At 47.7% G+C, this 22,267-nt stretch overlaps 11 protein-coding genes across 11 annotated transcripts; 5 read left to right on the plus strand and 6 right to left on the minus strand.

Moving 5' to 3' along the window:
* Positions 1–39: 39 nt before the first annotated feature.
* On the minus strand, positions 40–1,340 carry PHATRDRAFT_43169 (predicted protein; the record flags this gene model as incomplete). The annotated part of the gene is made up of 1 exon (XM_002177436.1): positions 40–1,340. The coding sequence occupies exon 1, from the start codon at positions 1,252–1,254 to the stop codon at positions 40–42; it is 1,215 nt and encodes a 404-aa protein (XP_002177472.1). The 5' UTR covers positions 1,255–1,340.
* A 356-nt stretch (positions 1,341–1,696) lies between these two features.
* Positions 1,697–3,806, plus strand: ZEP2 (precursor of protein zeaxanthin epoxidase-like protein; the record flags this gene model as incomplete). Its single annotated transcript, XM_002176899.1, has 2 exons — positions 1,697–2,454; positions 2,541–3,806. The coding sequence occupies exons 1-2, from the start codon at positions 1,867–1,869 to the stop codon at positions 3,765–3,767; spliced, it is 1,815 nt and encodes a 604-aa protein (XP_002176935.1). The 5' UTR covers positions 1,697–1,866.
* Positions 3,807–3,828: 22 nt separating this feature from the next.
* On the minus strand, positions 3,829–5,332 carry PHATRDRAFT_43171 (predicted protein; the record flags this gene model as incomplete). Its single annotated transcript, XM_002177437.1, has 2 exons — positions 4,288–5,332; positions 3,829–4,226 (listed from the first exon to the last, which is right to left on the minus strand). Exons 1-2 carry the CDS (start codon positions 5,234–5,236, stop codon positions 3,829–3,831), a joined length of 1,347 nt encoding a protein of 448 aa, XP_002177473.1. The 5' UTR covers positions 5,237–5,332.
* Positions 5,333–6,687: 1,355 nt separating this feature from the next.
* On the plus strand, positions 6,688–7,206 carry PHATRDRAFT_9348 (predicted protein; the record flags this gene model as incomplete). The annotated part of the gene is made up of 1 exon (XM_002176900.1): positions 6,688–7,206. A coding segment is annotated over one exon (519 nt), but the record flags the coding sequence as incomplete, so codon positions are not given.
* Positions 7,207–7,281: 75 nt separating this feature from the next.
* Positions 7,282–7,534, minus strand: PHATRDRAFT_17885 (predicted protein). The gene has a single exon (XM_002177438.1). It carries the CDS (start codon positions 7,527–7,529, stop codon positions 7,308–7,310), a length of 222 nt encoding a protein of 73 aa, XP_002177474.1. The 5' UTR covers positions 7,530–7,534; the 3' UTR covers positions 7,282–7,307.
* A 1,546-nt stretch (positions 7,535–9,080) lies between these two features.
* PHATRDRAFT_9612 (predicted protein) lies at positions 9,081–9,941 on the minus strand (the record flags this gene model as incomplete). The annotated part of the gene is made up of 1 exon (XM_002177439.1): positions 9,081–9,941. A coding segment is annotated over one exon (861 nt), but the record flags the coding sequence as incomplete, so codon positions are not given.
* A 468-nt stretch (positions 9,942–10,409) lies between these two features.
* On the minus strand, positions 10,410–11,745 carry Tpt4 (predicted protein). Its single transcript, XM_002177440.1, has 2 exons — positions 10,646–11,745; positions 10,410–10,549 (listed from the first exon to the last, which is right to left on the minus strand). The coding sequence occupies exons 1-2, from the start codon at positions 11,705–11,707 to the stop codon at positions 10,529–10,531; spliced, it is 1,083 nt and encodes a 360-aa protein (XP_002177476.1). The 5' UTR covers positions 11,708–11,745; the 3' UTR covers positions 10,410–10,528.
* Positions 11,746–12,216: 471 nt separating this feature from the next.
* Positions 12,217–13,115, plus strand: PHATRDRAFT_43175 (predicted protein). The gene has a single exon (XM_002176901.1). It carries the CDS (start codon positions 12,315–12,317, stop codon positions 12,852–12,854), a length of 540 nt encoding a protein of 179 aa, XP_002176937.1. The 5' UTR covers positions 12,217–12,314; the 3' UTR covers positions 12,855–13,115.
* Positions 13,116–13,509: 394 nt separating this feature from the next.
* Positions 13,510–15,660, plus strand: PHATRDRAFT_43176 (predicted protein). Its single transcript, XM_002176902.1, has 3 exons — positions 13,510–13,520; positions 13,942–15,040; positions 15,121–15,660. The coding sequence occupies exons 2-3, from the start codon at positions 14,000–14,002 to the stop codon at positions 15,472–15,474; spliced, it is 1,395 nt and encodes a 464-aa protein (XP_002176938.1). The 5' UTR covers positions 13,510–13,520; positions 13,942–13,999; the 3' UTR covers positions 15,475–15,660.
* Positions 15,618–17,272, minus strand: PHATRDRAFT_43177 (predicted protein). The gene has a single exon (XM_002177441.1). The coding sequence runs from the start codon at positions 17,203–17,205 to the stop codon at positions 15,664–15,666; it is 1,542 nt and encodes a 513-aa protein (XP_002177477.1). The 5' UTR covers positions 17,206–17,272; the 3' UTR covers positions 15,618–15,663.
* A 1,036-nt stretch (positions 17,273–18,308) lies between these two features.
* Positions 18,309–20,756, plus strand: PHATRDRAFT_32339 (predicted protein; the record flags this gene model as incomplete). Its single annotated transcript, XM_002176903.1, has 5 exons — positions 18,309–18,940; positions 18,987–19,045; positions 19,081–20,139; positions 20,394–20,623; positions 20,736–20,756. 5 exons carry the CDS (start codon positions 18,309–18,311, stop codon positions 20,754–20,756), a joined length of 2,001 nt encoding a protein of 666 aa, XP_002176939.1.
* Between the last annotated feature and the right edge of the window lie 1,511 nt (positions 20,757–22,267).

Genomic DNA, 22,267 nt, shown 5'->3' on the forward strand with positions numbered 1-22,267 from the left:
CAAAACACTATGTCTTGAACGCCGGTTTGTGCTTGCTCTCTATTCGGCAGGTGCCGCAGGAACTTCGAGGATAATTGGGTCGAACTTGTCGTAAATACTGGATCCGTATTCCGGCAGAGACGTTTTACTACCAACCGTGATTTCCCAATCCTTGATAAGGGACATCTTCTTGGTTGGCCCACCCCGTGCTACGTACGATTCGTAGTAAAATGATTGCAGATCGTCCTTCAGGGAGTGTAGCGGCCCGGACCAGCCGAGCTTTTCCTTGGCCGTGTCGGGAGCCACGTAAAAGTCCGTCATGCGAAAGGGAAAGGTCGCTTTGCCGAACATGTCGGCATCATAGTGTTCGATCATGACCTTGTCTTTATCGATACCCGCTGCTTCGGCACACAGGTAGGCAACTTCGTCGTAGCTGACGAGTTGATCGGTACCGCAATTGAAAACACGTTGGGCAATCGCGGCGGCTTCGTCATTCAAGGGTGCCGCCAAGAGTGAGGCCACGTCTTCGGCGTTAGTGAGAGAAAGCTTTTGCGTCCCGTCACCGGGAATAGGCAGCGGCAGTTCTCGTACGAGTCGATCAAAGTACCAGTCGATGTAGTCGTGTTTGTTGGCCTTGGGACCGTAAATGTACTGTGGCCGGAAGGTGACCAAGGGCAATCCCTGTTGAATCGCGTACTGATCGAACTGATTCTGTCCGGCACTTTCCTTGATCGGTGTCGTTTCTGGCATGGGAAAGGGAGCATCCGCCGTAGGTTGGTACATTCCAGCGGAAGATACGTACGTGAACAGTTTGACGTTCCAAGCTTTGGCGAGATCGCAGATGGCCTGTCCAGCACCCTTGGGGGACTTGGAGGCATTGTCCCAAACATAATCAAAGGCGGCGTCTTTCCCGAGAATGTCTTGCAGCGCAGTGGCGGTCATAGATTCGTCGCCGAGACTAGCCTTGACGACTTTCACGTCCGGTAGGTCCGTGGCGTAGGACTGGAAAGGTTCCGCGGAATCTTTGCAGGCATCGTCTTGTAGAATGGTCACGGAAGTGATTTTGTCGTTGTCCGACAAAACCTTGGCGAGCTGAAAGCCGAGCTCTCCGTGACCGCCGCCCTTATTTTGGACAATCAAGGCAGCGCTCATGTACAGGTGCGTGGTCGCGGCCGATCCATGATGCGACTTGCTACGACTATGCTGCGGCACAAACGCCGACGCGGAAAATAGCGTTACTAGAGTAGAAGCGAAAGCCCAGCGAGTTAGACTCATAATGCGCTTTCGAACGGTGCGAACCAATCTATTGTATAATTGCTCGCTCTAGTAGTAACGAGTGTCCACACAGCCTTGACAGTGAGTCTCGTATGCTTTGTCCTTTTCTTCCTGGTGCCATGCCAACCTCATTTTGTTTACTAGGTCCGTAGTAGCTGACGTATGTATGTAGAGATGATTGTTTCTCATGTTTCCCGTAAACCCGTGAATCGACAGCGTTTGCATTAGTAGTTGTTTGTACTCAAAATAATCCAACCATTTGCAAGTTGAAGGCTTCTGGATTGCCGGGTTCTGTTTCGGGCTGGCATGTCTGTAGCTTGGTTTGCTTTTGACGTAGTTCGGATCTGTGTACACGCGTCCAGACCAAGAGTGACCACTCGGTACGTAGGGTACCATGCTCTGATCCGCGTTTCTGGTATCCCACCAACCCCACAGGCCGATCCAGTGACATTGCAAGCCGATCCGAGGGAAGGTCACCAATCTTGTTCGAAAGAAACACATCCGCTGCCTGGAATCCTTCTGTCACTAACAGTCAATCCGGCAAGAAAGGTCTCCCAAGGAACGAATCGATCTGAATTGGCTACGTTGCCTCTGATTGACGACAACGATCGTATGGGTCTTTCGTTTCTATCATTATGCGCCGTGCTGACGGCGTCGTCCGCAATGGCCTTTGTCACCACCCGATCACCGGCTTGCAACGACGTGACTCGATCACTGCATAGAATCAATACAAGGCACATGACCTACCCATTTTACCCGGCATCCTCTCTCCGTATCTCCACGCGCGTTGCGAGCACGGCGGTTCCTCCGGAAGACGTTGCCTTTGACAAGCTAAGTTTACCCGCTCGCGAGGGCCGGCCTCTGAAGATTGCTATTGCCGGCGGTGGGGTAGGCGGTTTGACGACCGCTCTCTGCATGTTGAAAAAGGGTTTCGACGTGACGGTGTACGAGAAGACTGCCGCCTTTGCCCGCTTTGGGGGACCCATCCAGTTTGCCTCCAACGCCTTGTCAGTCCTGAAAGAAATCGACGAAACCCTCTTTGAGCGTGTCATGGACAAGTTCACTTTCACCGGAACACGAACCTGTGGGATCAAGGACGGTTTGCGAGCGGATGGAAGCTTCCGGATGACGGAAGATCGTCTGGATTATTTGTGGAATCCGGATGCTCCGGCCGATTGGTTCGTCAAATTTCCGCTCAAAGTACGTTGCAACACACTCCAACCATTCACAATCGAGGCCGTAACACGAAAACTTACCTTTCACTTCTTTGGTATTATTATCTCTAGCAATGCGCCGATTTGTTCGGTTTACCCTACACGGGTGTCATTGACCGTCCCGATTTACAAGAAATTCTCATTGACGAATGCCGCAAACTTAAACCCGACTTTCTCATCAACGGCAATCCCGTCGTAGGTTACGAAGACTTAGGCAAAGGCCAAGGTGTGACAATCAATTTAAACGATCAGACAACTGCGTCCGCCGATGTTCTAGTAGGATCGGACGGAATTTGGTCAGCCGTACGTGACCAAATGTACAAGGAAGGTGGTGTCAAATCTACCAGTGCCAACAAGAAGAAACGGCAGGGATGCGACTATTCCGGATACACCGTCTTTGCGGGAGAAACAATCCTCAAGACCCCGGACTACTATGCAACTGGATACAAGGTATACATCGGACCCAAGCGGTACTTTGTTACGAGTGATGTCGGTGATGGCCGCATTCAGTGGTACGCCTTCTTTGCGCTACCTCCCGGAACCAAAAAAGCTCCCAGCGGTTGGGGTGGCTCCACTCGTGACGGACAGACGGATCCGGAGGAGAATCTGGTAGACTACGTCAAGGGCTTGCATGAAGGATGGAGCGATGAAGTCATGATGGTTTTGGACTCGACGTCACCAGACAGTGTGGAACAACGTGACTTGTACGATCGGGCGCCCGAATTATTTCGCAGTTGGGCGAATGGCAACGTCGTACTCATTGGTGATGCAGTACACGCCATGATGCCAAACTTGGGTCAAGGAGGTTGCCAGGCAATTGAAGACGCCTACGTCTTGACGGAAACTTTGGCGAACACACGCACCACAGAAAAGCTGCAAGATGCATTACAAGAGTACTACCGCAAGCGCATCGTACGAGTGAGTATTGTGCAGTTTCTGAGTAAGCTGGCTAGCGACTTGATCATCAACGCGTTTGACACCCCCTGGAGTCCACACGACAACCTCGGAAAGTCCTGGAAATCCTACTTGACATTCTTTTGGAAGCCTATCTTGCAGTTCGCCATTTTTCCAATGCAGTTCGCCTATCTTTATTCCTACTATCCGACGGGGAATATGGGTGATCTTCCGGCCAAATTAGAAGCAATTTGGAAAGAGAAGCACAAAACAGATGCCGAAGCTGTGTTTGAGCAAGCATCCAAGGAAGGCTTTGTCATGGAACACGAAGCGTCCTTTTTCAAAAAAGCGGAAGTAGAATTGTCCCCAACAGCTTTGGCAGCTACGAAAGAAGAACTAAGCTAGAAGTGAAGAAATTCCATAGTTTTCATTGTAGCCTTTCGGACCGTATGCTTCTCACGCTGATTTACCCCTTTACCTTCGCTCCACGAAGTTTCGCCATTAGCTTAAGATCGTCATTGTCAAGGTATCCGGATCGGGTGACGTCCAATCGCTCAAATTGATGATACAGCTCGTCTAGCTCTTTCTGATCAACGCGGCCCATTTCAATCAACATAAATTGGACGTACTCTTCGCGTGTTATCTTTCCGTCACCATCGGCGTCCATTAGATGCAGGTGTTCAATCGTCAAATCTCGTTCCAACTGTTGCTCGTAAACTTCGCGTTGCCGACGTTGCACCAACGATAACGCAATCCCTGAAAGTAAATCACCAGCCGCTGCTACAGCTAAGGGAATGTACAGAATAGCAAACATTCGGGCGTGGCGGGTTTGTGGTGACAAGTCTCCGAATCCGATCGTTGACGCTACCAAGGAAAGTGAGATACGGAAGAAGGAGATGGCGAGATATGGACCGAGCAAACTTACCCGTGACCAACGAATAGTAAATAGACTCTGTCCATGACCAACCTTTATTCAGAACCTTCATGGCGGCACCTCCTCCGAAGATGATAGAAAGAGAGGGAACCACTCGGATCACCATGTTTAGAATTGATTGCATCCTGTTTCTACCTTCTAATTCTTCGACAGATCCAAAAATTAACCCTTCATAGAAGCGCCTTCTTTTTTTTCTGCTTTTGCCAGCGTCCTTAAGTACACGCTTTTGCGTTTCTCGCGATTGTGTTCGAAAGTGGTTCAGCTTTTTGGGCATGTTTTCGAAGACCTTCATGAGACGCACCTTGCTTTTTTCGCGTGCTTTGGCAATGGCGTCCACTTCGGCCTGGAGAAGACTAGACCCAATCGTTGCCACAGCGGTTCCCAGGAATGCTATCCCACCCAATCCAAAAATACATGTAAAGGCTTTGGAGGCCGTATTAGTGGGGCACAAATCACCGTATCCGACGGTGCTGAAACACACACAGGTAAAGTACATAGCATCCACGAGCGACCATTTTTCCAGTACCACCGAATATGCTAGCACTCCAACAGCCAGGTAGGCTGTGACGGCCAAGAACCCTTCCCGCAGTGTTAATCCCACGGAAATGTTTCCTCGAGTTCCTTTTTTGCGTTGGGTACCGGGGATCAACACGACTCGACGTAAAGCGGGGAAGGGCAACGTGACACCCTTCCAAAAACTGCGAGCAAAGGTTTGCAATGGGCCATACCTCTTACGTCCATGTCGCCTTTTTGCATTAGCGGAAAGGAAAGAATCATTCAATGAACTGTAATCTCGCCGTAGCTTTGATTTTGGCGTCGGAGGAAGGCGAGCGCCCGGCCTTCGCAGCTGATAGATAGGTGACGCTAACGACCAAGCTCCTCGCCAACCAATGCAAAAAGTACACCACCAGAACAGAACGGTTTTCTTGTATAGTGTCATACTTGTCCATGTGCAGGGAGCCAGTGCATCCCCTGAAAGCTCGTATCAAACACTGTATGGTCTGACAATTTACGAAACAAACATGTATGAAATGTTGTTGGAGTTTGAAAAAGAGGTTGTGAAGAGACTGACATTGATTCCCGCCTTCAACATCCGGGTTTTAAAACTTGTCATCTTTGGCATCCAGATTGGCGTTTGCAATTGTCGCTCTCATTGGAACGTAACAAAAACGAGAACAGCGTGCGATGCGTAAAAAATGTAAATAGATGGATTAATTTTCCAGCGCAGCACTTCCAACGCAAAGCAAAGTTTCCCCTTTCGCCTTCGCCATTCAGTACTTACTCACCATTTCTTCCCAGCACTCTTCCGCATCGATCTGGATTTCTTGCTGTTTCTGGAAAGCCGGCCTCTCGCTTCTCGTCACGGCGACAATTGTGGCTTTGCTCCCGATGCAGACAGCGGATGCCGCCGTTCCGCCGGATCCGATGAGTTTGGCATTGGTAAAGAACGGAAACAACTCTGTAAAGTATACCTGCGACTCGGGAACTCCGACTTCCAAGCGTCTCAAGCTAACGGATAGTCCGAACGGTTCGAGTGAGTGCGCGTCGTGCAATATATCCTCCATCTCTTCGAGCAGTCGTTTACAGGGACCCTTCATAACACCTTCCACACGCTCCGTAAAATCGACGGATACTCCACAGTCACCGCTTTCCTCAGCACAAGCTGCCAAAGTGATGGAAATGGAAGCTGAATACGATGTCAATGGGCAATTTGTCGTTCCAAAACGCACTGATTACATTTCGTGGGACGATTATTTCATGGCCACTGCCCTGTTGAGTGCGCGCCGATCCAAAGACCCCACACAACCTACCGGATGCTGTATTGTTGATTCGCAAAATAGAATAATCGGTATTGGATACAACGGATTTCCAGCGGGTTGCTTGGACGATTGTTTGCCTTGGAATGATTCGGCAACGAACTCGACGAACTCCTCCACTCCATGGTTGCACACCGCAAACCCATACGTGGTACACGCCGAAGTCAACGCTATTCTCAACAAGGGATCAGCTGATGTTGCCGGTGCTTGCCTGTACACCCGCTACTTTCCCTGCCACGAATGCGCTAAAGTCATTGCGCAGGCTGGTATTCGGCAAGTTGTCTTTCAGGTAAATCCTGACCGACTCTCGGATTCATCCAAGGCCAGTCGCATTCTACTGCAAATGGCGGGCGTTTCGATTCGTCAATACAAGCCTGACCGCCCTCTGATAGAATTAAACTTTGCAAGTTGCCTCCCCAGTGAGAACGAAGCGAAGCTGGAGGTCCTTGGGCATGTTTCCGAAACGTCCGAGTTAGCCTGCAACAAGAACCTGCAGAAGATGGAACAATTTAAAGACCACTGCGCACTCTTAAAAAAGGAAGCAGACTATGATCCTCTTTGCTCGTCTGGGAGGAAGCGAAGCGACTATATTTCATGGGACGATTATTTTATGGCCATGGCATTTTTAACAGCTCAACGTTCCAAAGATCCCAACACTCAGGTTGGAGCCTGCATCGTCGATCGTCATCAACGGATCGTTGCTCTTGGATATAACGGGTTCCCCGCCGGTGCCTCTGATGATGTGTTGCCTTGGTCAAGAACTGCGGTGCAGCCACTACATCGTAAATACCACTACGTCTGCCACGCCGAAGTCAATGCTGTCCTCAACAAATGCAGTGATAACGTCAAAGATACTACGCTGTATGTTGCGCTCTTTCCCTGTAATGAATGTGCCAAGGTTTTGGTCCAAGCCGGGGTGAAGGAAGTCGTTTACATGAGCGACATCTATCACGACACGGATTCGTGCCGGGCCAGTCGCATTTTGTTTCACATGGCAGGAGTCAAGCTACGACAATATTCTCCAACATGTCGCCTCATTACTGTTCCTCTGGAAGGAAACAAGGAAAGAGGATTTTTGGGTGATACCGTCTGATAGAAAAGTAACCCGGCGACCTGCTGTCTATGTTGTTCCTACCGTGTCAGAGACTAGTTTTACATACTTGACTGTGAGTTAGCCACGAACTTTTAAACTGTTTAGTTTCCGACCAAAATATTGTTGATCGGAATGTGAATCAGCTTCACAAAGAATCCGATAAACCCCATGATAAGAAAGCCAACACCGGTTGCTCTGGCAATGGCGGTGAACTCTTTGCGGTCGGGCTTGGTGCATTTCTTGACGAGGTGCATCGAGTCTTTCGCGAACTGTTGGAGAGGTTCGATCAGAACTTCTTTGAAACCTTCTTTACTTTCCGACATGTTCTTGACTTTATCTACAGAAAAAGAAAAGAACTGAAGAATCAGACTTTGCCATCCAAATGACAGCCGGCAAAACGCAAGAAATGTGCGGTATCGTTCAATTTTCCTAATTTCAACCGTTTTCCCCAAAGCCAGCGACTCTTCTATCCCCCCGACATTCTTTGTTACCAAAAGAGATTAGAGTTCATACAGTATTGGAATTCGGTCGATGATCCCGTGTACGACGTACCTTCTTGTCGAGCCTCAAAAGACCTTATGCCAACTACGCGCTCGCGAACCAAAACGCAATTCCGTCACGTGCCTGCTGGAGGCCTCATAACCACAGTCTGACCGTTTCACCACAGTCTGTGTTTGTCCCCCGTCCCATTTTGAATTTCGCTACCAAAACCAATAACGCAGGATTCTAACCCCAAAAATGAAGAAAGGAGGAGTTTTGTCTTTTGATCGAATCCTTGAAAAAGCTCAACGACGTTTGGATCATGGAAGAGCACAAACTGCAAGCACTGCATGACACGTTGTCTAAATTGCGCGGGCATAAGGGCCTGGGAGCCAACAGTGTATACAGCTGGCAGAAAACCAGGCCGGAAAGGGTCCGACCCTCGAACGCACTGACGGGTTGCCGCACAATTCACTGTACGTACATTTTGTAAAAGAAGGAACGTATGATCCAAATGCTAAGGTATATGATGGCGACGGTCGTACGATAAAACGGGACTTTTCAGATTCCTCATCTCGTGGAAACGCTGCTGTTGGGAACAGTAGCGATGAAAATGACATCAGTAAGAAAAGCAAAGAACAGCGCAAAGCAGAGAAGAAAGCAGCCGCCAAAGCAGCAAAACTAGCAGCGAAGCGACAAGCCAAAATGGAAGAAAAGAAAAAAGCGAAGTTGCTCCGAAAGCAGTCGTCGATGGTTGCGGGGCCGTCAGAGCCATCAGCGACGTCTGAAATGCCCTCGCCGAAGGAAAGCAAAAAACAAGCTGATCAATCCAAAAAGCTGATACGGAAAGAATCAGATCAACCCAAATTGCATGATCGCGACATCAAAGATGAAAAAGGGAAAGAAGAAGAACGAAAAAGAAAAAAAGAGGCGAAGAAATCCAAACGTGCGGTTTTGGTTTTGTCCGTAACTCCCACACCCTTGTCAACAGTTAAGGCGAATGCACCGAAAGAGCCAGTCACCGAACTTTGTGCAAAGAAGGAGCAAAAAAACAAATGCAAGTTGTCGAAAGGAAAAGTGGAACGCTTGGATCAAAGCGAGCCGAAATCTGTTGGCAAAAAGAAGCGAAAGCGGGTTGAGGAAATAGCCGTCCAAAGTGCCGGGGAGGATAGCGCACCGGTGAAGTCGTCTCGTAAGAAAAAGAAGGAAAAAGCAAAGGAGGTGTTGTAGAGCTTAGATCGCTTAACATAGAATTCCGTTCATTACTTGCTTTGCTCTTTAGAAATCAGTCGACCAAGAGCAGGCAATGTTGTGAAATAGCATTGCACATTATATTATATGTTTTCGAAATTATTGGACGAGAAATGATCCAAATCATGAATAACCAAATCCATCAAGTCTAAAACCTCAAAAACACCGTCTTCGATGGGTAGCTGTTTGGTAATGGTTGGAATCGAGTTGGTGACCCAGAATTTATCGAAACAAGCCCGGTCGCCTCCTTTGTTAAAGCGCTTCCAGCTTTCATTTGGGAAGACGCCGTGAGTAACAAATGCATTGACAGACAATGCTCCTGCCTCTTTCAAGACCTTCCCTGATTCATAAAGGGTCCCGCCCGTTTGTACCAAGTCATCAACGATCACGATGTGCTTGCCTTCAGCGTTTCCGTCTTGAATTACGACCGACCGGACATCGCCCTCCCCTCTGGTCTTTCCGCAAACTATCACTTCTACATCCATCTCCAAAAATAGCGAAGAAAATCGTTTTGCGGCGCCATCATCTGGAAATGCGACACAGTTGACCTCCGAGTTCTTCAAGCGTTTCTTCAATAATGGGATAGCCGTTTGCAAACTGGCCACGGCATTTCCATGTAAGTAGAATCGGTTTTGCAATGTGTGTAAATCATACACCATCAGGCGTGTTGGCTTACCGCAGTTTGGTAGGGAACTAAACATATGTGCATAGGTAGCAGCCGTTGCCACCTGGCCCTCTCGTACCACACGCTCCATCGTTCCAACCGGCGAATACGGCAAGACTATCGTCAGCGATTCGACAAAGGATTGCAGTAGGCAAATCATAACTTGAAACTGCGATAAGGTCACATCGTTGTTCTCGAAACTTGCCAGAAATAGGACATGCTCTCCAGATATAAGATTTTGTGGGTGAAAGCCGCCGATCTCGATTTGGTCGGTTCCATCCGGAAACTTGTTCCATTCCGTTGGATGGAAGGTAAATCGCTCCGGGAACGTTTCCTCCATGCGCCGTGCCATCGATTCTGCTGCCTCTGCGGCAATAATTTGGTAATTCATGGATTCTCGACGCCTGGCCTGCTGGTTGTACATGATTCGCGTGGCCATGTCGGAAGAAGTAGCTTGAATGCGCAAAAAGGGTCGTCTGCAGAACGATGACCGAAATGCTTTGTCTGTAGGGAGTAAAGCGAAGGTATATCCCGCAAGGTACAAGATACAAGAAAGCCCAAGGTTTTTCATTTGGGACAGCATTTTTGAGTGATGGCGTCCTATCCTCGCAAGGAGCGATAGTGCGGGGCAATCGACACAATGTTAAATTGTGAACCATGTCTCGACATGACTCTCTGGCTAGGAACTAGCCGCCACTGTCACAGTCAGTACGATTCCAACAGTCGACCCGTCAACCGACTATTTTTGTGGCGACAGAAAGAGAGAAAATAGCGAAGCAACCACGGTGGACACAATACAAAACTTATGGTCCGAATACAGTCTTCGAATTTTACTGTTAATATGACAGACAAAGCTAGGAGCACGTGACGAATTCCCAGGCACGTAGGCCAGAACAGAGAATCCAAAGAAAACAAATTCCGCTTTCACTAGACTACTCGCTTGTTGTTCTATAGTTGCGACAATCGATGGGCAAGTTCAGTTCCGGCTACTTTCGTTTTTGATTATTTCTGCGTGAGAGCAAAAGTTCCCGCTTGGCCACGTACCGGTTTTTGCATTTCCACATCAGTCTTTTGTTCGGCTACACGCGGAGTGCTGTTAGCTTTGCTCTCGGACATTTTGACAAAGGTGTACAAGAGTGAACCACCTAACACAGTGAAAATACCAAGAACGCCCATCAGAGTTGCTTCGTTGCCCCAAATATAGAAGGCCATCATGGATTGTACAGCAGCTTTGGCTGTGCCCGAAATGTTGTGTGTCAGGGGCGACGTTGCCTTTATCTGCAGGACGGTGACGATGCCGATTGAGAAACCGAAAAAGCCAGCGACACTCATGGCAGACCAGAAGATGCCCGACAAAAACTGTTGATTCACGGCAGCGGCGAGAGCCTGGTGCTCAAATACAAGTATCATGGGGAGAAACAAAATGCAGGCGTTAATGTTGTTGTAGAATGTGAGGCGCCAATGGTCGTTGTCAACCGCAGGGAGAATCTTTTTGGTATAGATCGAGTTGAGAGACACAAAAAGCGAAGAGAAAATCCCAGCAACTGTTCCGTAGATTGAAAAGTTGCTTTCGCCTTGAGATCCCATGAAGAATCCTAGAATGACAAGGCCGAGGCACAACATTGTTTTTGAAGAAGTGGAGCTACCGAGCAGCGCGTTGGACAGAAAGACGTTGAAGACGATCGTCAAAGAGCGAGCAACATTGTAGAACGAAACCTCAACCCATTTAAGACATAGATTGTTAAAGGTGATCATACCGACAAAGACAAATGACAAGGGAAACACGCGACGACCTACGCCAATTTTGTACTCGGCCACCGGAAACTGCGCCCAAAAAGACGGCTTGGCTTCTTCCGCTATACCGCCATCTTCCTGATGGACTTGTTGATATGCCGACTGTCGGAATCGCTCGCCAGTCTTGCCTGCGACCCAGCAGATGATCGCCGTCACGACACATTGAAACCAGGTTACAAAGAGAGGTGCCGGGATAGAAATGTCCTTGTTCGACATGAGGACTTTGTTGAGGTACACCATGTTGATGGAGACGAACCAGTAGGTCGCCACCACCGAGGCAATGTACATTTGATGCTTATCGAGCCCAAACATAATGTATTTTTAGAACTGCTCGGATCTATGGTTCTTTCGGATGCAGTGAGTGGCTGTGTCGCAATGGAGAAAAGTCGAGAGTGATGCCAAAAGGATTTGTCGCTGTGCCCATTTTTGAACATGCTTCGCTGGGGAATACCTAATAGTTACGGTGCAGCTTTGCTTTTTCTATTACACGACGACGAGTACGAGACGATATCTCATCCTACTAGCTAGCTAGTCTCTACAGCAAAATGACTATTTTGAATCAACCGTTATGCCAATTACATATGGGAATCCAGAATTCATTGTAATTAGCGAGAGGCGTATTCTCTATCGAGAAAGAGCGCATGGACCGAATTTTGAGCAGAGGATGGGAAACTGACTGACCGTGACAGTGAAATCAAGAACTCGAACATCACAAATTGTTCGAGTTCGGCCTTGATGGCTTCGCATCAACTTGTTCTTTTTTTTTTTTTTTTCGGAACAAAATCAATTGCGAGATAAACCCACGGATACAAGATACTATCCGTCCTCCGTCTGACACGTTCCGAAGATATCTGGTCAATCGTTACAGCCAAACACAAGCACAGGCACAGCACAAAACCGCAACCAAGTATCTCGCAGCATGAATCAAGTTGGACATCTCTCCCCTACCGCCGTTCCCTTTCATCCCTTGTATGAACCGGTACATCTCATGATCTTCAACGATGGCATTCCGTCGTTGACCTACGTATCTGAAGTAGATCGTTTTAACGCGCTACACGGAATCCAGGACGACGCTATCGACGAAGGATTCCCTCCAACTGCACAGGAAGCCGCCGAGCTGGAAGACACGGACGCCTACGTGTATCTCATGGCCCGTTTGGACATGATGGAAGAATGCGAAGAACGAGCTCGGGCCTTCACACACGGCCCCAAACGCTGGGAAGTTCGCCGTCGTCGTGGACTCCTAGGTCGTCCCCGTCCAGCAATGCACCTGGTGACCCCGGCCTCCCACGGTCCGGCGCTCTCGGGATCGCGCTCTTTGGTTGCTTCTACGCATCGACAGGTTATGATTCGGGGACGTCGGCAAAGTAAGGGGCTGGAACGTTTTTCCATGCCACGCGCTGCGAAACGGGGAATGGTCCGCGTTGCGTCCATACAACAACCCCGCAAACAGAACTAATTGCAAAGAACCGTTTTGTCTCCGCCGACAGACGCGACCTTCTCTTCACTGTCACGAGATTATTATCCAGTTTTCTTTTCGAAAGAAGCAAAACAACAACATTATCAAAGAGCAAAATATCCAGAAACATTACAAAAGCTCACTCACTACAAATGCTTCCACACAATTGTGTGAAAGTTTCAGAAACAATAGTTGCACACCTAGCCATTGAAGCTAATACGTCAACTTTTTTAATTCTATCAATTATCTTTTCGTGAAGTCATCAATACGGTTGCTTATGTTTACAATGTGTAAAGGTCTTGTTGACTGCGGATCTGTCTCAGAATCGTAGGATCCACAGGGACCTAACATAGTGTAACAGTAAGTAAGAGAATTGCTTGGACTCATCGGAATGAGAGTAGCTTCAAACTCGAGTCATTGACAAATAGGGTAGGTCTTGCTATGAAGGGAGAGGGACAGACCAACCAAAAGAACCATTTATCTCCGGGTACTAATACAGTATTTGACGGTCCCCGAAAGACAGAGAGACGGACGGGTCGGGTCGGGTCGCTCATTCGATACTCGCAGCAGCGGCGGGCGACCCGCGCTCTCCCGTAGGAAAGACACCCGGCTAGTCCGGTGGGTACCGAAGCAAGATGGTAGCAAATCACGGAGCCGTGCGTGTAGGTGAGCATCGGACCATGGTGGGATATTGTGACATTTTCGGGCAACCTGAAAGCGTGATTTAGTGTTTGCGTGTCGATAATGCTTCTAAGCGTCGCGGAGCGTCTTTGGTCCCGTCCAAAATGGTCTTGGATACGTCGAGGGTTGCCTCTGGTTGCGACGTACGTTTTACGTGAACGCAGTACTACGCGCCGCTAGTCTGCGCCCGAAAAATGAACCCGTTGCTTGCTGCGGACCCAGCCGCTTCGATCGTCGGTATCCTTTGGTTGAATCGTTTCGACTTCAATCCTATGACTTGAATATGTCAAGTCATCGCACCGTTGATAAATATGCACTTGATCCCGTAGAGAGTCGAGGACGGAAACACATGATTGCCTGATTCTGACTGACCATTATTGTGAATTCTGTTTTTGCCATTTTGTAGAAGTGGTACATTGATTGATCGACGGGGGTTCTTGACGCGTGGGTACTAGAACGCTCACATGGAGGGGGCTAGTACAACATCCTCGGCGACGTCTTCTGTCGACGGACGAAGCGCCGGGGGCGGTACCTCCCACAACACTACCGCATCCGCGTCGGATTATTTGAACATCGGAATGTTTGCCTCGGGAAACACGCCCGGGGGCAGCGACTTACTCGGAAACAGCAACGCGGTCTTCTTGGGGAATGGCTTTGGAAATATTGATTCTACCAATACAGCAGCAGTATCAGCACTAGTGAATTCGACAGGGACAAGCTTTGATTTGACAGATTTTCCTAGTTTAGCGGGAGGAATAGGTGGGGCAAATGCGAGCGTAGCCGGGAATGGCCTAGCTGCCGCGTTACGACAGCAGCAACAACAACAACAACAACAGCTATTGGCGCACCAACAAATGCTGCAAAGCAAGGGAGGTGTAAGCAACGCTTCAAACTTATACCGACTGGCTATGTCGGGAGCCAACGGAAATTTTAACATGGCAACCGAAGACTTCCCGGCACTAGGGGCCAACGCACCACAGCCAGCACCGAGTGGATCCTCAGCGCTGAATCCGTCATCGCTGTTGTCGGGAAGCATGCCTGTATCGAGAGGCGGCAATGCCAACGGAAACGTTGGTGGCTTGTACGCCGATATCGATACCAACAAGAACAATACTGCTAGCAGTGGCTCCCAGTTAGATGTTTCAGGTGGTCTGTTAGGTGGTACAGGTCTTGGTGGACTAGGAGGTATTCGAGGTCTTCAGCAAGCCGGTATGACCGGGGCTGGAAATGCAATGGGACGAGCGCCGTCATCGACGGTACCGGGTGCGGGAGCAATAGGTTCTTCGAGCTCCGGAGGGGCAGCGGCTGGTGGTGCACTGACTGGTGATTATGGTTTGCTGGGATTACTAGGAGTCATCCGAATGACCGATGATGATAGAAATACTCTGGCACTGGGGTCAGATCTGACAATGTTGGGTCTGAACTTGGGATCGACCGAACAGATTTACAGTACATTTTCTAGTCCATGGTCGGACAATGTCGCAACAAAAGAACCGCATTATCAGGTACGTTAGTGAAGTCGCACTTTGATTTCTACCGGAAACTATGGCTGGCCCTAAACCGACGATTTACGCACCTTTACTAGCTTCCTGTGTGTTACTATATGCAACCACCAGCACTGAAAACAGGCCACCTGTCAAAGTTCCAACTCGAAACCTTGTTTTATATCTTTTATGCTTTGCCAAAAGATGTTTTACAAGCGTACGCAGCACAGGAACTATATTCACGGGAGTGGAGGTATCACGGAGAGCTTAAGTTGTGGTTCAAGCGAGCAAGTCCTTCGGACGGCGTGTCTAGCAGTTCAAGTGGATCACCGCAGTACCTCTACTTCGACATTAACTCATGGGAGCGACGCCTTTTTAATGGCAGCATGAACCAGAACATTACTAGCGGCTTCATTACGGAAGACGAGGTACAAGTCAAGTTCCCAAGCTCATGAGTTCATTGTCTCAGTTAAGTTGGTTTCATGGCTAAATTAGCTAAGGCGTCGTAGTCAGGCAAGCTATGGAACTAATGATATACTAGTTGCAAATGAAAAAACGCATTCTGCTCTTTGCTGACTTACTGCCAATAAATTGTTAGTCGATAGGTATAATTCCAAGTAATTTAACAACCAATAAGAGCTAGATCAACCGTTTTGACTATGGCCTGCGATCTTTTCAGCGTCGTGAGGGTAAAGGCTCTTGATTCGTTCAAACTCTTTGCGAGACTTATATTCCAGCGCAGCGTATGCGCCAACCGAAGACAAGCCGTCTAATTGAAGGAGAAGTAATTGCTTTGGCGAAAGGGATAAGACCTCCTCCAGAGCCTGTGCAAGATCAAGGTGGGTACTTGCAAGCTCAAAATGATCAGGCCCATGGAAACGTTCTTGCACCGCCAATAGTGGATGAGCTGTGAGAATCAAGCGGCAAAGTAGGGAGAGGCGCTGCGAGGAAGGCAAACAAGGATCCCGCTGGACCAAGTCACAGCTATCTAGATGCAGTTGTAAACAAGCGATAAGCAAGAGGTGATGGTTATTTTGGAGTTGATCCAAGGCCTCGCTACAGAGTTGCAAGGAAGATTGCTCCAGAGCCTTGCAGGAGTCCCATAACTCAGAATTGTTCGGGTTCCCTTTGATCTGTTCACTTGTCTCTGTATACAATTCTACCATTTCGGCCACAGTCCGTTCGATTCGACTTGTCACAGCGTCGTCGTCAAGCTCCTTAATGGACGAGAGAGGCAATTGAAAGCCGACAAGCTCCATCTCGTATAACTGAGGTGAGACATTGGCGCCGATATCAAAGCGATGCTGCTCCCACAAATGGAAACGTCGACTCGCGTGCGATACTATTGAAGGGAGATATGAGATTGTTAAGGGCTCTCTCGCACGTATGACGCGTGTAGTTCGAACCTCCGAATACTTTTTTTCTGGAGTCGGCAGAAACTTGACGCAATTTGGCTGATCGGCATGGTTCAGCATGGCAACATGTAGATAGAGGCCACTCTCTAACCCGTTGTATCGAAGACACAACAAAAGACGAATCACATCCGTGCACGATAAGTCAGAACGGTCTCTGTTTAGAATTCCTTTTAGCGACGCGTATTGGATAATTTCAAGTATCTCATTCTCCTTCTCTGAATTATCTTGACGGAGCACGGCCATCATATTGGCGACCTGAATATGGTCAGAATCACCGTTGCCTTCGTCTACTGCCCGTTTCGTTGGGTGATAGTGCTCCAATTGATGAATAAGAGCCTGTGCATTTGAATGACGGAGAATATGAAGTACTGAAATCAAAGTTAGCTTTCGCCCAAGTTGCTCGGTTGGCCAAGCAACGATGGGCTCTTCCAATAAAACCAAGGTTCCGGGCTCCAAATCACGCTCGGCGATATAACCTCGCCCGCCACCGTACGGGAGAGACTTTACAAGCTTCATTGGCCCAAGATAAACTGGTTTTGGCCATGGAGGTGACCACTCGCATACACTACTGATAGAGCGGGAACTGGTATCAGCAACCGAAACAACACCTTTGCTTGGCGTAGAGAGTATTCCGTTGCCGTTTCTGGTCTTTTGATTCGCCGTTTCGACCATGGAGCGTGAAATCCTTGAACGTTCGTTCTCGGCCATATCGCTATCCCTACTGCTATCATCTTCTCCGAACATCCCGAAAGGGTCATCCTCTTCTTCCATGACGAGTGAGTCGCAGAAGGCCGCCAAAGGAACCTAATGAATTCACCGGTGGAAAGCCCACACTGCATTTCGCCACAAAAAATTTGGTATTTTTTGTGAAGTGTCAAACACGAAGGTCCGGGTCTGTTTGTAGAATCGAAAGTTATTGTTGATAATTCCATTGGGCCTACTAAATCTTTCCCAATCCTTTGTCATTCTCCCAATCCGTTGTGACAAGATTGATAGTACCCAAGAACCTATCACGGTTACATACAGAGCTTTAACGTCCTACGAACGTTCTAGTCTTCCCGTTTACATTTCAAACAAGTCATCGCCATATGAAACAGTCATTGGCAATTCAGCTGCATGGGGAACATTGTATGGCCAGAAATCATAAGAATCAAATCCTTTCATGGGACTCCTAAAACGTCGTTGAGGAAACGTTGTTTTACCCGTTTCTTTCTCAAGTCTGTTCACTGCCGAGCAGGCACAGCCGTTGCACAATAGGCCGTGTGCTAGCTGTGCAGTGCTTAATGTAGCATTTTGAATCATTGCTGAGACCAAAAATAGAATTGCCGCAGCTTTGGCTTTTCCTTTCTAATAAGACAATAATGGATGGTATTCTAAAGGACGTACTAGACCAATGCATTGCAGACAAGAAAAGGTGGAATACAGTCAGCATTCCTTTTCCAACGCAAAACGGAGAAGTAAATTTATGTGACTACATTGGTTTTGATTGCAGGCTCCTTGGGGAGTGTTTCGTATTTCCAGATCAATACAACTCAAGTTCAAAAGAAACCAGAGCTAGGTTGGCTAAAGCTCTAAAGATTGCTGCAGCTGAGGGTAAATTTCCCCTTGTTGAGCGAGGATGGGATGAAAAGAAGAAACAAATCCGTTTTGAGTGCTTTCGAAGCCGATCACACAGTGAGAGAACATATCAGAAAAGACAAGGGACAAGCTTCCCCGGAGAAGACGCGAAGGCGCGTAGTACTTCCTCTAAGCGGCCGGACAAAGGGAAAGAATGCCCATTTCACTTTTATCTCTACTGGGTTCAAGAGGAGAGGCATTGGTGTCTTTTTGGTGGCGCAAGGGGGAACTGTAACTCTCACTCTCATCATTTGCCAATGGAGCCTCATGAAGTAAAAAAGAGTATTGCCTACATCAATGGCCACGAAGTCCAAATTACGCTGGATGCAGCCAAGAGCAGTGCACCACCTAGTGTTATTGGAAAAATGCTCCATTTACAAACTGGCAACATCTTGTCGGACTCTTCTTTGCAACACATAAGGATACAGTCGGGAAAAGAGCAAGAAACAGTGTTGCTCAAGGATGAAGAATTCATGACGCAGGCAGACAAGCTTTTGTCCTATCTTGAGAACACTCCTGAGATCAGCTTTTGTGCTATATACGATGACCCAGATTCACCTCTCTTCACAGTTTACAAGCAGAGAGCAAAAAAAGACCGCAGGTGTCTACCCACAAGTATTAGAGTTAACTCCGGGGTATCTGCTGAAACGGGAATTCTTGACAACGCTACACTAGATGCAATGGATCCCAATGGAGAACTTGATGACTATGTTGACCGCACACGTCGCGCATTCAAGCTCCTTGGCTCACAAAAAATGCTGTTAGGAGTTGCCTGGACAAATAATGAGAGCAGAAATGTATTCTCTCGTTTTTCGGAGATAATGGTAGCAGATGTGACGGAAGGCACAAACAACGCCAAGCGACCGCTATTTCTATTCTCTGGGAAGACGTCAAACCAAAACACTTTCACAGCACTGTGGGCTTTTTTACCACAGCAGGCTCGTTGGGCCTTCCATTGGGTGTGGACTTGATGCATACCGCAACTACTCCCAAAGTAAGGAATTCAACAAATTCGCCTGACAATAACAGATGGAGATCCAAAAGAGTACGGGACCTTTGTAGATGCAATACCAACTTTCTACCCTCTTTGCGAACACAAGCTTTGTCACTGGCATCTACTGTATCGCAGTAATCTCATGAAGGTGCAGACTGGAAAATGTGGAGTTAAAGCTACTATTCTATTCCGTGTAGTTGTTCTTTGGATTGAGAGCTGGATGACCAAAATTGAGACACAAGAGGAATACGAACTTTCTAAAAGGCTCTTGGCTGATTGGCTTGCAACCCCCGAAGCTATTGATGTCAAATTGGGTGGTATGGGGCAAACTATTGTATCGCAAATTAATGCGTACATGACACTGTCACTTTTTCCTCATGAACAGCGCTGGGCTAGATATCGCTATTTATACACACGAGCATTCAACACATCTGCAAGCTCGTATGCCGAGGCAGAAAATAGTGCTTTAAAACGACGGGGCGACGGGGTCAGGCCAAGCTTTTCCGTACCAAAAGCAACTCAGGTTATAAATGAAGGGACACAAATTAGGTCAAAGAAGAGGCATCAAAAAGCTGTTTACAATTTAAATGCTGCCAAGACGAGAAAGCCTGCCTACTACGCAAACATTGGGGATTTAGTGGATTACATTCAAGATTCTCTTTCCAAAGATTTTGAAGCAGCTGCTTCATTTGTGCTCTTCCGTCCAAATGCAGACCAGTTTTGGGTCAAGCAAGCCACTCGCAAAAGCAAAAACACGGACATTCGGAAAATCAACGACAGTAGCTATTACAAGTATATGATTCCGCAGTTTGAACGCACACGAATTGTGGAGCTTGTTAATATTGATGGTACATTCTATTTGGTGTGTAGCTGCGGAAAATTTCAGCGACAAGCTTCCCCATGTGCCCATCTTTACAAGGTTCTTGGTCAATCACCCACATCAACCGATGTCTCTGTACGCTGGACAAAGCACTGGGATGTGTATTTGCACCGAAGTGGCCACAGTGACCTGTCAAAGCATTTGGAAGACCTGTACAAACAGGAGCGACCAGGTCCAGTATTTGTTGATAGTGGTCAGTGGGTGATCGGAAAAGGTGAAAAAGGGTCATATTTTTTCGAAACTTCGCTTCCGTACAAGCCCCCTGTCATACGAGATTTTAATCAATGGGCAGTGTCTTCGCAAACGACTGGAGCTGATTTGAGTGGGACCAAAAATACCACAAATATGTATTTTTCGAGTGGAATGGTGCAAGAATCAACAAGCCTGTCCAGAGAGCATGCATTCCAGGATTCATTGCATGAAAATTCCACAAATTCGCAAAATTCGGATTGTTTTGATGATACACAGGCAGTGACAACGGAAAGTGTATCTTCTACAAAAAGAATGTTTGGCTCAAGTGCTTTTGTGCACAATTCCATTTCTACCAGGAAATGTCCAAGCTGGCAGGATTTGATATGGAAGCTGCTGAGTCGATGAATAAAGCTATGCAAGAAGCATTGGAAAAGGTACAAGCCAATGTTGCAAAAAGGGCTGGGAAGATGGATTACACTATAGGACCAGCCATTACAAAGGACCATGTAGGTCTAAGATTGAAGCCAAGCTACAGTCCAAAGAAGAGGAGGAAACCAAACTTACAAAGGAAATGAAATAATTTTACTTACAATTACTGATTTACATTAAACAATACAGGCGTTCTTCAATAGTCTGTAAGCCGTGATCATACCACCAACAAAACTCCCCGCACAATATATCCGCCAGGCCAAGGCAACTTGCCAATACACTATTACAGCCATGCCGTCCACACCACCAAATCTCTACTGGAACATGTGTCGGAACCAAGGGAACAACTATACAAAGCCTTGCCTCCGTGGCCATTGGTTGAAGGGAAACCATTCTTGTGTACAATTCCAAGCGTAGCCTTGGGTATTGTCCAACAAGCATTGCACCGGTAGATTGTCGCTTTTCTGTATTTTTTTGTTGATACACGCCAGCAAAACCTGTGTGTCCTTTACCATGTTTGGTATACTTGCGTTGTCGGTTTGATTGACCGACGGAATTCGATTCGTTGCCAAGGCTCGGGCCAAGACAAAGTCGGCGTCCAATGAGTATTGCGCATTGATCTTGGTTGGTGCGTACACCATGGCGGCGCGGCAAGCGTGTGGAGCCATCCCGTGTAACGCGTCGCAGAAAAATTCTTCAATCAGACTGCGTTTCTCCGTCGGCACGTGAAAGTTGACCATGGTAACGTTGGAGTCCGTAGGGCTTGGTAACGTTGACGTACCACATGACTGTACTGGAACAGTGAGAAATTGCTTTAAACACTTGTTCCACTTCTTTGGCGTGGGCATTGGGTACCTGAGTGGGGTGCAACTTCTGCAGAGCATCCAACCGCAAGGCCGTACTCAACGATCAAATGGACGGTTGACGACTTCGGTGATATGGAAAGGGCCAAGGATAATGGAAAATATTGACTGCAATTACAGACTCCGGGGCCCGCGCTCGCCTTTCGGCACGAAAGACCAAGCGGCACACTACAGGACCGTATGTTGTCAACGCAAAGTAAACAGAGGCGATCACAAGATACAAACACATCAATCCTTGCACCAAAACTGCATCGTACGAAAAGTAAGCAACACCAGCATGTACTTGATCATGATAAATGCTTTGTGCAACGGCTGTGCCTGCTCGGCAGTGAACAGACTTGAGAAAGAAACGGGTAAAAGAACGTTTCCTCAACGACGTTTTAGGAGTCCCATGAAAGGATTTGATTCTTATGATTTCTGGCCGTACAATGTTCCCCGTTAGGTAGTTTCAATATGATACATGACGGTCGGCTAGCTAGTTTGTCTCTTACAAAATATAGCCAAAAACTTGTATTCATAACTCATGATAACAGGTGCCTTAAAGTTTCATTCTATCTAGTCCGGGAGAGCAGTGATTGCACAAGTGCGTGTGTGTCTTATGTTGACGAAACACGATGACAACATTTCCACGTGTTTTACATTAGTGATCCATCACCTGCATGTCCTTATCGATAGCGACGTACAACCCGCCTGTTTTCTCGAGCTTGATTGCCTTTCGATACAAGTCTTCGACAGCATTTTCCTCCATGAGTTGTTCGTTGAGAAACCAATTCAGAAATTCTCTCGATACGTAGTCGCTTTCCTCCTCGGCTACCTTCGCCATGTTAAAGTACTCTTGCGAATTCTGGACTTCCTGAT

This window comes from Phaeodactylum tricornutum, chromosome 1 (assembly GCF_000150955.2).
Source record: "Phaeodactylum tricornutum CCAP 1055/1 chromosome 1, whole genome shotgun sequence".
In the NCBI taxonomy this organism is placed as follows: Eukaryota; Bacillariophyta; class Bacillariophyceae; order Surirellales; family Neidiaceae; genus Phaeodactylum; species Phaeodactylum tricornutum.

Coding starts and splice junctions, on each gene's coding strand:
- PHATRDRAFT_17885 (XM_002177438.1), bottom strand. CDS start 7,529: ATGTCGGAAAGTAAAGAAGGTTTCAAAGAAGTTCTGATCGAACCTCTC.
- Tpt4 (XM_002177440.1), bottom strand. CDS start 11,707: ATGTTTGGGCTCGATAAGCATCAAATGTACATTGCCTCGGTGGTGGCG. Junction 10,550..10,645: donor ATGTGGAAATGCAAAAACCG/GTACGTGGCCAA, acceptor TCGCAACTATAG/AACAACAAGCGAGTAGTCTA.
- PHATRDRAFT_43175 (XM_002176901.1), top strand. CDS start 12,315: ATGAATCAAGTTGGACATCTCTCCCCTACCGCCGTTCCCTTTCATCCC.
- PHATRDRAFT_43176 (XM_002176902.1), top strand. CDS start 14,000: ATGGAGGGGGCTAGTACAACATCCTCGGCGACGTCTTCTGTCGACGGA. Junction 15,041..15,120: donor CAAAAGAACCGCATTATCAG/GTACGTTAGTGA, acceptor CACCTTTACTAG/CTTCCTGTGTGTTACTATAT.
- PHATRDRAFT_43177 (XM_002177441.1), bottom strand. CDS start 17,205: ATGGAAGAAGAGGATGACCCTTTCGGGATGTTCGGAGAAGATGATAGC.